General features: G+C 51.1%; 3 protein-coding genes across 4 annotated transcripts; 1 reads left to right on the forward strand and 2 right to left on the reverse strand.

Annotated features, from left to right (window-relative positions):
- Positions 1-334: 334 nt before the first annotated feature.
- On the forward strand, positions 335-6,627 carry FVEG_12746 (hypothetical protein; the record flags this gene model as incomplete). Its single annotated transcript, XM_018902100.1, has 4 exons — positions 335-836; positions 891-5,359; positions 5,408-5,963; positions 6,025-6,627. The coding sequence occupies 4 exons, from the start codon at positions 335-337 to the stop codon at positions 6,375-6,377; spliced, it is 5,880 nt and encodes a 1,959-aa protein (XP_018760743.1). The 3' UTR covers positions 6,378-6,627.
- Positions 6,521-10,908, reverse strand: FVEG_12745 (DNA mismatch repair protein MSH6; the record flags this gene model as incomplete). Of its 2 annotated transcripts, none has more annotated exons than XM_018902098.1 (5): positions 6,521-7,490; positions 7,540-9,941; positions 9,989-10,151; positions 10,203-10,256; positions 10,308-10,908. In XM_018902098.1, 5 exons carry the CDS (start codon positions 10,650-10,652, stop codon positions 6,816-6,818), a joined length of 3,639 nt encoding a protein of 1,212 aa, XP_018760741.1. The 2 variants fall into 2 exon arrangements, with proteins under 2 accessions (XP_018760741.1, XP_018760742.1); XM_018902099.1 differs by having other exon boundaries at positions 6,816-7,490; positions 10,203-10,253; positions 10,308-10,652.
- Positions 10,909-11,740: 832 nt separating this feature from the next.
- On the reverse strand, positions 11,741-13,329 carry FVEG_12744 (galacturan 1,4-alpha-galacturonidase; the record flags this gene model as incomplete). The annotated part of the gene is made up of 5 exons (XM_018902097.1): positions 11,741-12,312; positions 12,363-12,563; positions 12,613-12,753; positions 12,820-12,892; positions 12,940-13,329. The coding sequence occupies 5 exons, from the start codon at positions 13,327-13,329 to the stop codon at positions 11,741-11,743; spliced, it is 1,377 nt and encodes a 458-aa protein (XP_018760740.1).
- Positions 13,330-14,021: the final 692 nt, after the last annotated feature.

Raw genomic sequence — 14,021 nt, forward strand, 5'->3', positions numbered from 1 at the left:
CGAGATGCTAGTCCGAGAACAATGGTATTGCACCCAGGCCATTGCGACCACAGGACGAGGTTCACCTCAAAGGGTCTTCTTGCACCAGGTGTGCGATTTAACTCTCTGCGACCCTCCAGAATTTTCGACCGGTATGATCTCTTTCTCTTTATGCCATTTTCCTTGTTCTTTCCACACCAACTGAGCTCCTAAAATACTCTCACATACTCATTTTCTGATACCCTTTATCTTTGCATCTTTACTTGGTCTTTCGTTATACACATAGAGCGTAATCATCGCAGTCCGCCTTCAAAGAGCACCCCATCTTGTGATAGTGTATGGTTGTTAAACGACAATGGAGGAAATGACCGGCATTGAATCGTCTGCGGGCCAGGATGAGTCCTCCCTCGATTACGTATCTCCTCACATTACCGCGGCACGCTTCGACCTTCTAGTTAGTCCAAGCGATTCATATTGGCTGAAGCAGTACAAAATCTTCACTGAAAGTCTGAAGTCGGATACTACCATCGGAGAAATCGTTCGAGAAAACTTCACCTACCATGAGAGTCGCATGTTGATGCCATCTGATCGCTCAGACGTGAAGGAATTGCAAGCTGCTAATACGCAGCGCTACGAGGCTCTTCTCAATGATCGCTTCAAAGGCTATGAGGACTCTTTGGCAACAAAGCTCACAATGATGTACTTTGGTTTGCCAATTGCGCCGATGGAAGACATTATCAAAGAGCTCTCTACGGCTGTGGGTATGCAAGAGGATGTTCCGATGTACAACATCAAACCACCGATACATTTTCTTACAGCCCATAATCGTCGCAACTGGGGAAAAGATAGCCTGAAAGGTAAGCTATCACGAACCCCTGCAGAACATCTAGTACACGACTAACAACTTCAAGCCAAGGAAGCCTTCAGTTGGCCCGTCCCGGTCCCAAAGACAAGCGACCCGATTTTGAGTCTTCGTGGAGGTGAAGGACCTCAACGCAATGATCATGCCGCCTATGACTACGTCCCCTCCACTGAGACTCCAGCAACCCCTGAAGAACCATGGGCTTATCTTTATAGCTACTATGGGCGCTTGCCATTTCGTCCTCGCAAGTGGCGATCATTTGCACTCGTCTTACGACAACTGTTACATAATCACCCTGATGATATTAGGGAGAAGCAGTACATCTTCGACCTCCATGTTATCTATAAGGAGACCGGCGAGCGGGCGGTCATTCGTGATAGGTTACCCTTATCGGGTGGTAGCAGAGCAATGCTCTTCCTAGAGGGTCACTTTGCCCACGGCTCGAAAGACAAAGCACATAAGGATTGCTGTACTCTCTTTATTGACCATGTCCGGAAGGAATCAGCCAACACAGTCAAGGAATGGGAGCCTTCCAGGCCGCAACTGGAGACAGACACCGTCAGGATCGGGCGATCACTTGGGACTTTTCCTAACGGGCCCGAGGAGGAAGTCATCGGTTATGCGTATATCCCATTTCCCAAGATCGATACATCACGCTTCGTTGCTAGCAACTATGCATCTCAACAGTACAATGCTCACTTCAGGGCCGCCACTGATATCCTCTTTGGCCGACCTATGGGCAACAAAGACGCGGGGTGCCCCGAGTACAACCATGCTTTATTCCGTCTCTACGACAGGAACAAGCCAGACGCCTCATTGACCGTACCCATCGTTTACGGTGCCATGAGTCTACCGCAATCGGTTTTAGAGCTTCTTCACCCGCTGAACAACCCTGGCGCTTGCTGGATGATTGAGTGCAACTGGCTCGACCCCGATGTGGTGCCTCTCATCTTACCCAACTATTACCCAAGGCCTAATCCTCACTTGTTAGATGATGACAGAAATTGTGGTGACGCGTATGATCATGTCTACCACCCGATCGGCGAGATTTCCACAGAGGCTTTTGACATTGAGTCGCACAGAAAGCTTGAGTCAGTGTATGTTCTTGAAGGTGGCCCAATAAATAACTATGGGCAGGGTATCAAGGGCTTGAAGGTTGCCCTAAAACCTCGTGGTGCTAGTTGGAAAAAGGATGCCGTTGCAATCGCTGTTGCCGAGAAGATCGAAACTCTGTCGGCCTGGTTTTTGACCATTCACCCCCATTTTCGCCCTGGGCACTGTCGTCTGTTTCCTGCTTGGCACGACGGACAAGAGATCTCGATCGAGTTGCCACCTCTGACATCCACAGCCCAACAGCTCTTTGCTGCTATAGATCAGCTGGTATCCAAGACCAAGTACATGAGAGGCATGGGCCAGGACCTGATGTTACTCAAAGAGACCTTCTGTGCCGGCGCCAACAACCGTGAGGATCGAGACACACCATCGTACCTCATCCGCCCTGACTCATCTGACGATGAATGGTATCGTGTGAGAGAGTCCATTACATCCCCAGCCATAACAGTTGAGTTTGTCAACAAATCAGATGTTGACTGGGAAGAATGCATATCTGAGTACAACACCTGGGGCGTTCGTGAGCTTGACCACGAATTCTATGTCTCCCGCCCTCGGCTAGGTGGCGACACCCTTGAAATCAAGGATATCAACGATAAAATAGCCGACCCTACTGCCAATTACCCCTCGGCTCCTGCAAGTCTCGGCCCCCAGAGCTCTAAAGACGAGAAGGAGCCTGCAAAACCACGGTCATCCCTCAGAAATAATGCATTCGTTAGCCCTGCACTGCCTCATGTCGAAATTCCGGCTCCAAAGCTCGCGTTGCCTCAGGCCCCCACGCTTCATGGCGAATCTGAAGCTGAGGAGGAAGAAGAGGAGGAGCAGGAGTATGATGTCGGTGTCTTGGCTACCAATCGACCTGACTGGGCCGACAAACCTTATTCCCCGGACCATCGCCGGGTTTCCAGATCAGAAAGTTCAGAAGCAGCTACAGAAGCAGCTACAGAAGAGCCGGATCTTTATGGTTTTTCAGGAGATGACTCGAACTCTAGAGATGTTTCGGAGGCTGGAGACGCCTCGGATCAAAGGGAGGAGATAACGATCCCCAGTAATCACAGCGGTGATGAGCCAAGCAGAGGGGACGATGACGCGGGGAATGATGATGATGGCGACGGCAGTGAAGGTGGTAACGGGACTGGATACGCCGCTGCCTCCCGTCCTGGTCCTCCCAACAGCTCACCATGGGACTTGGATCAGGGCGCGTCACGAGACGACCGACAACGCACATGGACCACTCAACCCAGTATCTTTAATGACCTCAGAGCAGGGTCTGAGCCAGTTACGATTGGCATCCCTTTGACTGGAGCGCCTGCAGAGCAGATGCTTCGTACCAACGATTCTGGCAATATCCCGATGATCTCCAAAGCCGTCCTTACACCCACCGAGCAAGCCAAGCTCCAGCGCACAGTCTGGGAAACTCGTAACCTGCTCCTTAAGCGCGCCATGCAGTGCATCTATGAGGACTGTGACTTCACCTGCCGGGCTGATGATCACGAGGCCAGGAAGAAACACACTCTGGAAGCTCATAAGTCGCGAATGTGTCCTTGGTGCGACGAGCCAATGTTTGAATGGTGGGACAAGGCTCAGAGGAATAAGCATATGCGGGAGAAGCATACTAAGGACCTGAAGGATGTCTTGGGTATCGTGGATAAGCCTACCCCCAGGACGGCGCCTGCAGTACCTCGCCCATCGATGCCCCCTCAGCGACCTGCGGTTAATCCCTCTCAGGCATTTCAACCCCAGTCTAATCAACCGTTCTCTCTGGGACAAGTTGGCAATCCTTTCGCTGCATTTAGTACAACCCCCCCTGGCACCCGAGCTCCTGTGGCTCATATGGAACCTAGTAAAATGCCGGACCCTGAAGCGCAACGTCGTAATGAAGAGAAACGTCGTTATGAAGAGCTTATGCGCTCAGCTCGTCCAGTGCCACCAAACCTCCCCTTCGGTGGTAGGACACCCAGGCCACCAACAGCAGAGACACGAACAAGAGAGATGATCTCCCATCCTGCCAATGTTCAGAGGGAACTTGAAGGAGCGAGAAAGTCACGGGAAGCAATGAATAGATATAAACGTCTTCATCCTCCGCGAACGCTCACAAACCCCCTTGCCTGGTATGACATGACTGGACCAGTAATTGTCATTGACCCTCCACAGGTTTGTGGCATCCGAGGCTGCAAAGCTGACGTCAGCCGACTCGGTTCTTATGGCCTATATGACCACATCACGGTAGGCCATGGGGTCAATGAGGCTCCGAAGTGTCCGTTCTGCGAACTTCCGTTCTTCGTAGTCGAGGGCACAGATGAGGAAGACAATGAAATAAAAAAGTATCGCGGGGTCACAGACTGTACGAAGCACTTGGACTGCCATGTCTATGGACTCTGGGAACATCTGCAACCGGTATTGGAACGTCCGGAGATGGTGTATCATGACAACACCGGAAGCCCGTTGAGGGGGGAAGTAGAAACCGTTGTGGTGATCGAACCTGAGACCTATCTCGAAGGGTTACCGGCCCCACAGCATTCTGCCGTTAGGAAGTGTGAATACTTCGGGGACTGCGGTATGGTTATTGGGAGTATGACTATCGAGGAGTATGATCGTCATATTGAGAAATGGCATACAGGGCAAGCCTCAACTGACGATGACGAGGACGAAGACAGGGGCGATGTTGATGCCGATGATGAGAGCAAGGATGACGGCGACAGTGACAGTGAAAGTGACCACAACGATAGGAACGGTGGCAGTTCTAGCAAACGACACCCTTCTGATCGTTCTCGTGCTCGAGGTCAGTCTTCTCGAAATGCCTCGAAGAGCAGATCCGCAAGCCCGGTTCCGCGAGTGACTGAGGTCTTTTCAGAAGATGAGGTTGTGGATGAGTCCAACGAATCAACTGGTGCTGTGGTGGTGACCAAGAAGCCTGCTCCCCCAAAGCCTGCCCCAAAGCCAGCTTCGAAGAAAACAATTGGGAAACGCAAGGCTACAACACAGGATATCGAATCGGCAGCTGAAAGCCACAGCGAAGCCCCTTCTACAGTTTCTCGTGGTCGGCGACGAAATACCAAAGCTCAGGAAGAACCGCCTGAGGTAACGGCTCCCTCCACTGAAGCACAAGGCAGCGAGGCCCAGAGCAGTGCCTCGGGACGAACCCGGAGCAAGAAGACCAAGAAGACTCGCCGTACGGGAGAGGAGGATAGCCAGTATGAAGATGATGGGTATGAGACTAATGACCACGACGAGGAACCAAATAAGAAAGGAGGAAAGTCCTTCCGTCGCCGAGCGAAGTCTCCAGACTGGGTGAAGAAGCTCGGTCCTGAAGAGCCCAACTTTGTCCCCGACGAGGATATGCACTGCTCCAAGTGTCTCCGCAGAATGCCTAAGAAGCGAAGCAAGACTCGCGATACAGAAGTCGAGGTTTGTATCGATGCCTGCCATTCTAGCTTGCATACTAACACACAACAGGCTCATACTAACAAGTTGCTGTGCTGTGGCATCCGCAACGCCCCAGGCTCAACTGAACGTCTCCCCAACCGTAGCGGCTGGATCAAAGGCTCCGACATTCCCGAGGGCCTCCTCGGAGAGATCAAGAAATCCTTCCGCCGTCGCTACCCAACATACGCACGCACACTCTATCCCACCAACCCAGCCGACCATTACGTATCAATCTGGCGATCCGACCCCAATCACCCAGAAAACAGTGTATGGTGGGACATTCCCTGGCCTCCCTATGAGGGCGACCCTCCTTTCCCTGGGAAATGGGTAGCGCCCGGTCTGCCGTGGGATAACACCAAGGGTGGACGGAAGCGACGCAAGATGTACACCGGAGTAGAAGTCCCTGATTCCTTGTATATTAATCAGAGTGAGACTGACACTGATGAGTCGATGCGTGGGACTTTTCCGGAGAACCTTAGTAATCTCACGATTGATGCTACGCCGGCGTTGAAGAGGCCTGAGAGGCCGATTGCTTCGATTGAGGAGGAGAACGAGGAGCAACCTGCTGCGAAGAAGCCCAAGCTTGGTAAGCCCCCCCATCCTCTTCCCTACTGCTCTTGTTATGAACGGGGCTGACATTATAACAGGGACCATTCCCAGACGTGGAAGAAAGCCCAGCAGTCAACCTTCTCGTGCATCGAGTCGACTTCAGATGCAGAGAGACGCTACCGCTTCTACAGTTCCTTCGGCGGCTGTTTCGAGGGCTTCTTCCGTTGCGGCTGCGGCATCTGCTCCAAAGGCACCTAAGGCTGCTCCCAAGGCTGCTCCAAAGGCGCCGAAAGCTCCCCCGAAAGCTGCACCCAAGAGGGCGACTAGGTCAAAGACTGCGACTCCAGCTCCAGAGCCTGCTACGAAACCTGCACCTAAGAGGGTGACTCGTTCAAAGACTACGACTCCGGCTCCTGAGCCTGAGTATGATAGCAGTGATCCGGATAGGTGATTTGTTTGAGAGCATGTGTTGGAGTTAGACTGGCTTCGTGATGTTGAGATTAGTGTTTTGTGTGCTGGAATGATGGATTGAGTATGAGCTTTGTTATTTAGTCAAGATTCGGTGTTGGCGTCATGTTGTATCGAGTTTATTCGCTGGTTGTATGGACAATGATTAATCGGAATCTTGTATCTTTTGCTATGTATCTAGATCTCGTCATCGCTATCGCAATTGCCTCTCATTATACTGTTTGCAACACCCCAAAGCACATTGATCTCGCATGTCTGTCTGTCTTGAATAAAACTCCATTGCAACGCCTATTTATCCCCTTGTGACAACTCTATCAGAGGTCGTCAGTCCGAATACATGTGAAAGTCGACGCCATACACGCCTTGCAAGATATCACCAATTCCTCTAGAACGCTGTCAGTTCCGCCTTGGCTTTGTCATATTATAATGCCTCGATAGCGTTGAGAAGAACATTCACTCCTGCGTCGCCCATTTCGCCCTTGTCACCGAGCAGTGCGCCGATGTCGCTGAGAATACCCAGCGGAATGTAGCACCCTGTCTTTGCCTTTTCAAGACTGTCTTTGAGACGACTGGTGTGCTCCCATTCTTTGGCAGCGACTTCTGCGCGGTCAATGACGCGCGATGAGATTCCACACATGGCGGCGCAGTGCATACCGAAACTACCCTCAGCGACACCGTCTTCCAGTTTGTACAAGAAGGTAACACGACGCTCCTCGTCATCGACGTGGATCTGCATCCTTCGTGCTCGGATCTCGGGATGGTTCTCAAACTCTGTCGCGAGAGAGTGGTAGTGTGTAGCAAAATAACCGACGCAGCCAATGTGAGTAGCGACGTGGTGAAGAACAGCCTGGGCGACAGCGACACCATCGTAAGAGCTGGTTCCACGACCAAGTTCATCAAGAATAACCAACGATCGGGGTGTGGCTTCGGAAAGAATCTTCTTGGTCTCGGAGAGCTCAACGAAAAAGGTAGATTGAGCGGCGAAGATGTTGTCGTTGGCACCGAGACGAGACATGATACGGTCGACGGGAGTGAGGCGTGCGAAAGTGGCAGGGACGTAGCATCCGATCTGAGCCATGATGACGGCGACACAAGACTGTAGTTGTTAGCATTGGAGAAAGGTAGAGAAAGAGAAGAAAACCTACCATGCGAAGGACGGTGGATTTACCGGCAGCGTTGGCTCCAGTCAATAAATTGATCTTGGCCTGGTCACCACCAAGCTTGATATCGTTGGGAATGAAGTCGTCCACTGTGTTCATCATACAAGGATGTCGCAGCTCCTGGAAGTCAACAGTGCTTCGCTCCTCATCCACGAACTCGGGACGGCAACTTGGCTGGCCGAGCGATGCGGATGCCTTGGCTAGGCTGACAAGACAATCCAGCTGCGCGATAATCTTGATGGCTTGCAGCCAGGTCTCATAGTCAACATCGAACTTCTGGAAGAATCGCGACGCAACTTCACGTACGAGCTGCGAGTGCGTTTCTTCCGCTTCTTGAAGCTCTCGCACAAGTTGGGATAGTTCGGGGAAGTACCAGCGCTTGACGTCCTTTGTCGCTGACATCTGGCGGAAAGTTGATGGAACCTTGACGCTCTTGGGGGCCTCCAGCTGGTAGATCTCTTTACCAACGTCTGTGAACTTGAGAAGCTTGCACTTGAACTCCTTCTTCTTCTCGGCCAAGAGATCCTCGAGTTGTTGCTTAATCTCCTCGATGCGATCGGAACTCTCATCAAAATCTTCTTCAATACCACGCTCAGGAATGAGTAGCTTCTCATCACGCGCCTTGGTACGATCAAATGCTGATCTCCAATAGCTCAAAGGCTCATCAAGATTGGGCATTGACGAGATCAGGCGATCGACGAGGCCATTGCCACCCTTGTAGGATCCCAGAAGACTCATGGTGTACTCTATCTGCTCAAAGCCTTCCAGGACCTTAACAAAGTCCTCGGGCTTGCACGCCCCAGCGTGGATTCGGGAGATGAGTCTCTCCAAGTCGGGCATCTTGACGAGCTGGGAGGCGAATTGTTCCCGAACTGTCTGATCGGCATTGAGCATCTCGACAGCATCAAGACGTTCATTGATACGCTCAATGTTGCAAAGCGGGTGCGCGACCCATGATCGGAAGAGACGTTTTCCAAAGGGCGTGACGCACTTGTTAAGTAAGCTGAACAACGTACCCTCGGAACCGCCATTGACCGAGTTGGAGAAGACTTCAAGGTTGATGAGCGTCTGGCCATCCAGGATCAGTATTCCATTCTTCTGAATAGGGTTGTAGAGCTCGAAGTTGCCCTGGGACAGTAAAGGTCTCTCAAGCTTGAGGAAGCGCAAGTACGAGATCAAGGCACCAGTTGCCGACATGGCCAAATCATCATCCCGCAATGACTGGAGAATCTCGGGCCAAGCCTCTTCATCGGCATCTTCTCTCTTGAAGTAGCCTCCACAGTCGAGTTCGCGGCGGGTCTTATCCGCCTCCCAGAACTCTTCACCTGGCTTGAGGTGCGTCCAGATGGTGGTTGGGCTAGTGTTGTTTTTGAGGATACGCAGGGCCTTGGTAGACAGCCGAGACTTCTCAAGGAGTAGTTCTCGCGGGCCGGTTTGAGCGATGAGGGTCTCAAACTTGGTCAAATCCACATCATCCACAAAGGTAGAAAGGTAGAAGCGTCCAGTAGCAGTGTCGGCAAAGGCGATACCAAAAGCAGGGAGGCCGTCAACGACAGATTCCTTGATAGCGACACAGTAGGAGGCCATGTCATCCTGCAACATGCTACCATCGACAAGTGTTCCGGCTGTAAGGATGCAAGCAAGCTCACGGGTGATAACCTTGTCGGCCTTCTTGCTCTTATCCTGTCGCTCACGCATCTCTTTACCCAAGTTTGTCTCCATCTGATCGACACGAGCAACTTTGTATTGTTTAGCGATAAACTGGTTCACCCAGTGGTCAAGGGAGCTTTCGGGCACTCCGACCATGCGCATGTTGACCCGGTCTGTCATTTTGAAGTCGAATTCCTGATGCCCCACGGTGGCATCGTTCTCGTATAACTCGTAAAATTTGCCCTTCTTGAAGAAGACAATTGTATCCCAAAGGTTCTGCTTGATCTTCCAGTATTGAGTCTCAAAAGGAGAGAACTTGTGCCAAGCAGCGGGGGGAATGTAAATTGTTCGCTTGTCGTACTCGGGATGGTCGGGCTTTCGCTTGTCTTTATCCATAATATTGGCAAGCCAAGGATACCTTTGATCGGGATCTTTGGTGTGTGCCTTCTCTTTATACTTGGGGTCCCTTATGGCCACTCTTTCAGCGGGCTTGACGACCGGTTGCTTATCGGTAGAGGCAGCGTCGTAGCTCCATTGTGAGGCCGTAGCGCCTCCCACATCATCCATCAGCTCATCATCTTCAAGAATGCTATCCTTGATATCTATTTCGGGTTCTGGGATGGGCGATGACTTGTTGGATCGTTTTCGGGGAGCAGCGGGCTTTGAGGGCCGCTTTCGCTTCTTGGAACGAGAGGTGTCTTCGTCTGAGTCTGATGCAATAAAGTCATCCATAGTATCTGCAATCGTTAGAACTGAGCAGTGAATCAGGCACGGGAAGGCATACCACTCTCGTTCTCCTCAGCCTCTTCCTCTTCTTGTTCTTCGTAATCGTCCTCATCCCTAACAACCTGTCGTACTCTTGTCCTTCGACGCGAGCTTGCGGGCCCGCCGAACTGAAAGGGTTCGTCTTCCTCTGAGGATTCGGCGTAACTAACAACCTTTTTGACCTTCGGGGGCATCAGTAATCTTGCTGGTGTCTTGAATTGAGAGTTTCTCACCTTGCGAGTCGGACTGCTGGGGAGAGCGTCATGATCCATCTTCTTGGAGGGCTTCTGTTTCTCCGTATCAGCTCGCGTCGCTGCGCATTCTCGGGCATTCTTTACCTTCATGGTCGAATCGAGATTCTCCTGGGAGCTCGGGGGCTCAATAGCGTCACTATCGAGCACGGGGGTTGTTTGCTTGATGGCGACAGTTGGCTTGGGCTTGGACTTAGAGAGCGGAGTTGTCTTTGGCAAAGAATTCGCCTTCGTTGTTTCTTTCAAGCACGAGGATTGCTTGGGCGTGGGAGAGGCTTTCGCGAGAGGAGATGATGCGGGAGCGGCGGGCGAAGAGGGGGGCGCTTTTTGGAAGAAGGAAACGATTGAACGCTGCTTGGCTGAAGAAGTAGTGGCAGCAGGTTTGGTCGCTTTAGCGGGCGTTCGGGCCGCAGTTGATCGCTGGCTCGTCATGATGGTGAATGGCCTCAGCAGTGCGCAGCGATAAAATGTGCTAGGCAGGGCCCTCGACAGGCGTGAATCAGGTCAAAGAGACAGCGGACAGTATTCGATGACGAGTATGTGTCGTTAGGCAAACAATCAGTAACAATTAACACAACAAGAAAAGTCTGGACGAAAAAGAATGGGTAGGTGATTGTTTGAAGTTGAAGAAGGTGGACGGAGAGCTTCAGATTGGGAGGGCCATGTCTTTCTTAGATTGAGCTGGCAGTCGCGTCAGGTAATTTAGGAGGGGACAGGGTGCACGCGTCCTCGCGCGTTAATTGGAAAGTGACAGCCCAGCAACCGAGTCTAGCGAGTCTTTCGCACTGGGCAGGCACGCTCGGTACGCGGGGAGCGTTGAGGGGCCCCACTTGCCGGCAGTTCTTATCACAACCCAATCAGCATCCGCATTGTGATCGGACGCAAAGTTGCTAACCTACCTTACCCTGGACTACCTGCACATCCTGTCGCGCCGTGAACAATGACGGCAAAAGTCACAGAGTTCAAGACTGGGCAATACCGTAAAATCGCTTCCTGATGTTCTAGATTTATCCTTCTCTCTGAGCAACTGTAAGATCGGGGTACTAACAATGTTCCATTGTCGTTCAAGAACGTCGGTTTTAAACCTTAGAAACGTCAAGTATCGTACGGCTTGGGACAACCACGTTTCTTATTAGCTTGGTGATATGCAAAACAATGCTTGATTCTTTCACAGGATTGGCGTTCCGTCATCTTGTGCTACAAAAAAGTCTGGCAATCTAATGTGTCCTGTGAGTTCTGTCACACTGTAGGTCCGTTAATAGATCGACTCGCACAAGGTTTCTATTTAGCATTCCATATCTATCACAACGATAACCTCGTTTCTCGAGTCTATCCGTTCGACCTTGACCGTGCTCTTGCAAGATTATTTACTTCTCATCAAGGAATATTTCTAGCTTTCTACGAGCTTGACCACAGAAAATGTCACACTTGGTTATTAAAATTTTGTGGTCAAAGTCAATGGCCAAAAGCCGTTGATATCTCATTCATCGTACAACTAAATACCCCTAACCCCTCATCTTTTAACCGTTGAACTTTCTAACCTTGAAAGGGCTTGCAGAAGCCTGAGGCGCAACACACTTATTCGCCAAAGCAGCCTTACCCGCCGCACTAGTAGCACTAACACAATCCACGCCAATATCCTCAACACCATCACACAAGAACACAGGGTCTCCACCACAAGGAGTCTTGATGTTGAAATCCTTAAACTTGATGTTCTCACAAACTGCATCCTTGCTAGTCGAGCAAGTCAACCTGGCAACAGCATTACCATACTTGCCGGAGCTGTAGCCGGTAAAGTTGTCAAAGAGAACGTTGGTGATGTTCATGCGAGAGGGGTACTGGGCGCAGGTAGTAGCGTTGATGTTGAAGTAGCACGAGTCGATGAAGGCGGTGTACTCGTTGTTGCCGCCCCAGAAGTTGCGGAAGGTCACGTTGTCGATGAAGCCGTAGCCAATGTCGGGGCCGGCCCAGGTCTTGAGACGGGCGCCGTGCTGGCCGTTGAGCATCCAGACGTTTTCGATGACGACGTCCTTGACGAAAGACATCTCGCCCTTGTACTGGCCGAGAGAGCCAATGGACTGACCGTGGGTACCTGGTGTTGTTAGTCAAGAGTATGTGATGCGAGGAGTGAAGTGAGCTTACCGTTGCAGTACATGGTGTCGACGTGGACGTTGGTGGCGTTGCTCTTGGGGGAGAAGCAATCGTCGCCAATGTCAACCCAAGCACGCTCAACATTGAGGTTCTCGACATTCAGGGAGTCAAAGAAGTCAGTGTTTTTGGGGAGAGCAGTGGCGTTGGTGGAGCGAGCAGTGCAGATGACGTCCTTGAAGGAGATGTCCTTGGCTGAAGAATATCAGTAAATTGTCATCAGGAGTTGGTGAGGGTTACTTACAGGTGACGACAAAGTTGGTCCAGCAGGGAGAGTCCTTGAAGTGAACGCCCTGGATGTCCAGGTTGGTGGCGTTCTGAGCATAGAACAGAATAGGTCGGAGATAAGCGTTGGTAGTGTCAAGAATCTCCTTGCCGGCAAACTCTGCATATTGTTAGTATGAATTTGATTACGCTGAGAGGAGAGACATGCCGTTCCACCATCGCTGACCGTTACCGTTCAGAACACCCTTTCCGTAGAGTTTGATGTTCTTGCCACCCCACTTCCAGAACATGATCGAGTTCTGCAACCATTAGTCTCAACTCATTCATCCTCAAGTTTCAAACATACCTGGAAAGGATGCTTATAAGCATTCTTCTGCCAATACTCCGTATCATTGGTAAACTTAATCTCACCCTCAAGATGAACATGAATATCATTCAAAAAGGTAAGATCAAGAGGCTTTCCAATGACAAAGGTCTGACCCTTGGGAAGATACAGCGTACCTCCCTTATTCGCCTTCTTCAAGCCCTTGTAGAACTCTGAAGATACATCATCGTGATCATTCTTGCTATGTCTGATAGTATAGACCTTGCGATGACTTCTCTTGACGGGGAGTTCATAGGGATGCTTGGCGCGGAACTCTTCAATGCTGCGAGGAACACCGGCGGGGAGCTCGATGGCCTCGGCGAGAACGCCTGCGAAGAGGGAGAGGGTTGAGAAGAAGCTCGAGACCTTCATTGTGAAAGGTAGAGGAGATGAGTTGGCTTGAGGATCAGAAGAGAGGAAACATAGGGATGCTTAGAGGTTTTATATACAGAGAGTGGACGATCATTTCGGAGGTACTCCCGAATACACTGACCCCCAGCATCTCAAGCGGGTCTGAGCTACATACCTATCTTAGTTTAATGGTCCTCGTCTCATGTCAAAAAAGTTAGCAAACCCCAGATTGGACGTGTTTTCGCTAACAAAGCGTCGTCTACGCTGGCCCTCTGAATAAGCTTGTTCCCAGCGGGCGGCTTCTCATTCGTGGACTGTAGATTATCCGCGGCTCAGAGTTCCCGTGGAGCTGTATTTCCCCATTCTTAGCGGTAGATCACCCCGCCCCCATCGACCAAGGCAATTCCCCCGCAAACCCCAACGTTGAAATTCGAGGGGGCGACGCGAGCCGGATCGACTGTTTGAGAAGCGGTGACATTTTTTTACTACTAATTTAAAGGGCCAGGGCATTGCTGAAGGGTTCGTGATCTTGGGGTGTTGAGCGGTCTGGATGCGTGTGCGGCTGGGTCTCTTCCCTGTCGTCGGTTTCAGAGTTGTAATTAAACAAACTTAAGGATAAAGAACTTTAGATGTAACCCTGGTACGACCGACTTATCTACGGACGGACATCATGCGAGACTGCGGAGGACTGGTCTAGAGTTTGACTGAGGTTA

The sequence above is a fragment of the Fusarium verticillioides genome, chromosome 3 (genome assembly GCF_000149555.1).
Source record: "Fusarium verticillioides 7600 chromosome 3, whole genome shotgun sequence".
Classification (NCBI taxonomy): Eukaryota; Fungi; Ascomycota; class Sordariomycetes; order Hypocreales; family Nectriaceae; genus Fusarium; species Fusarium verticillioides.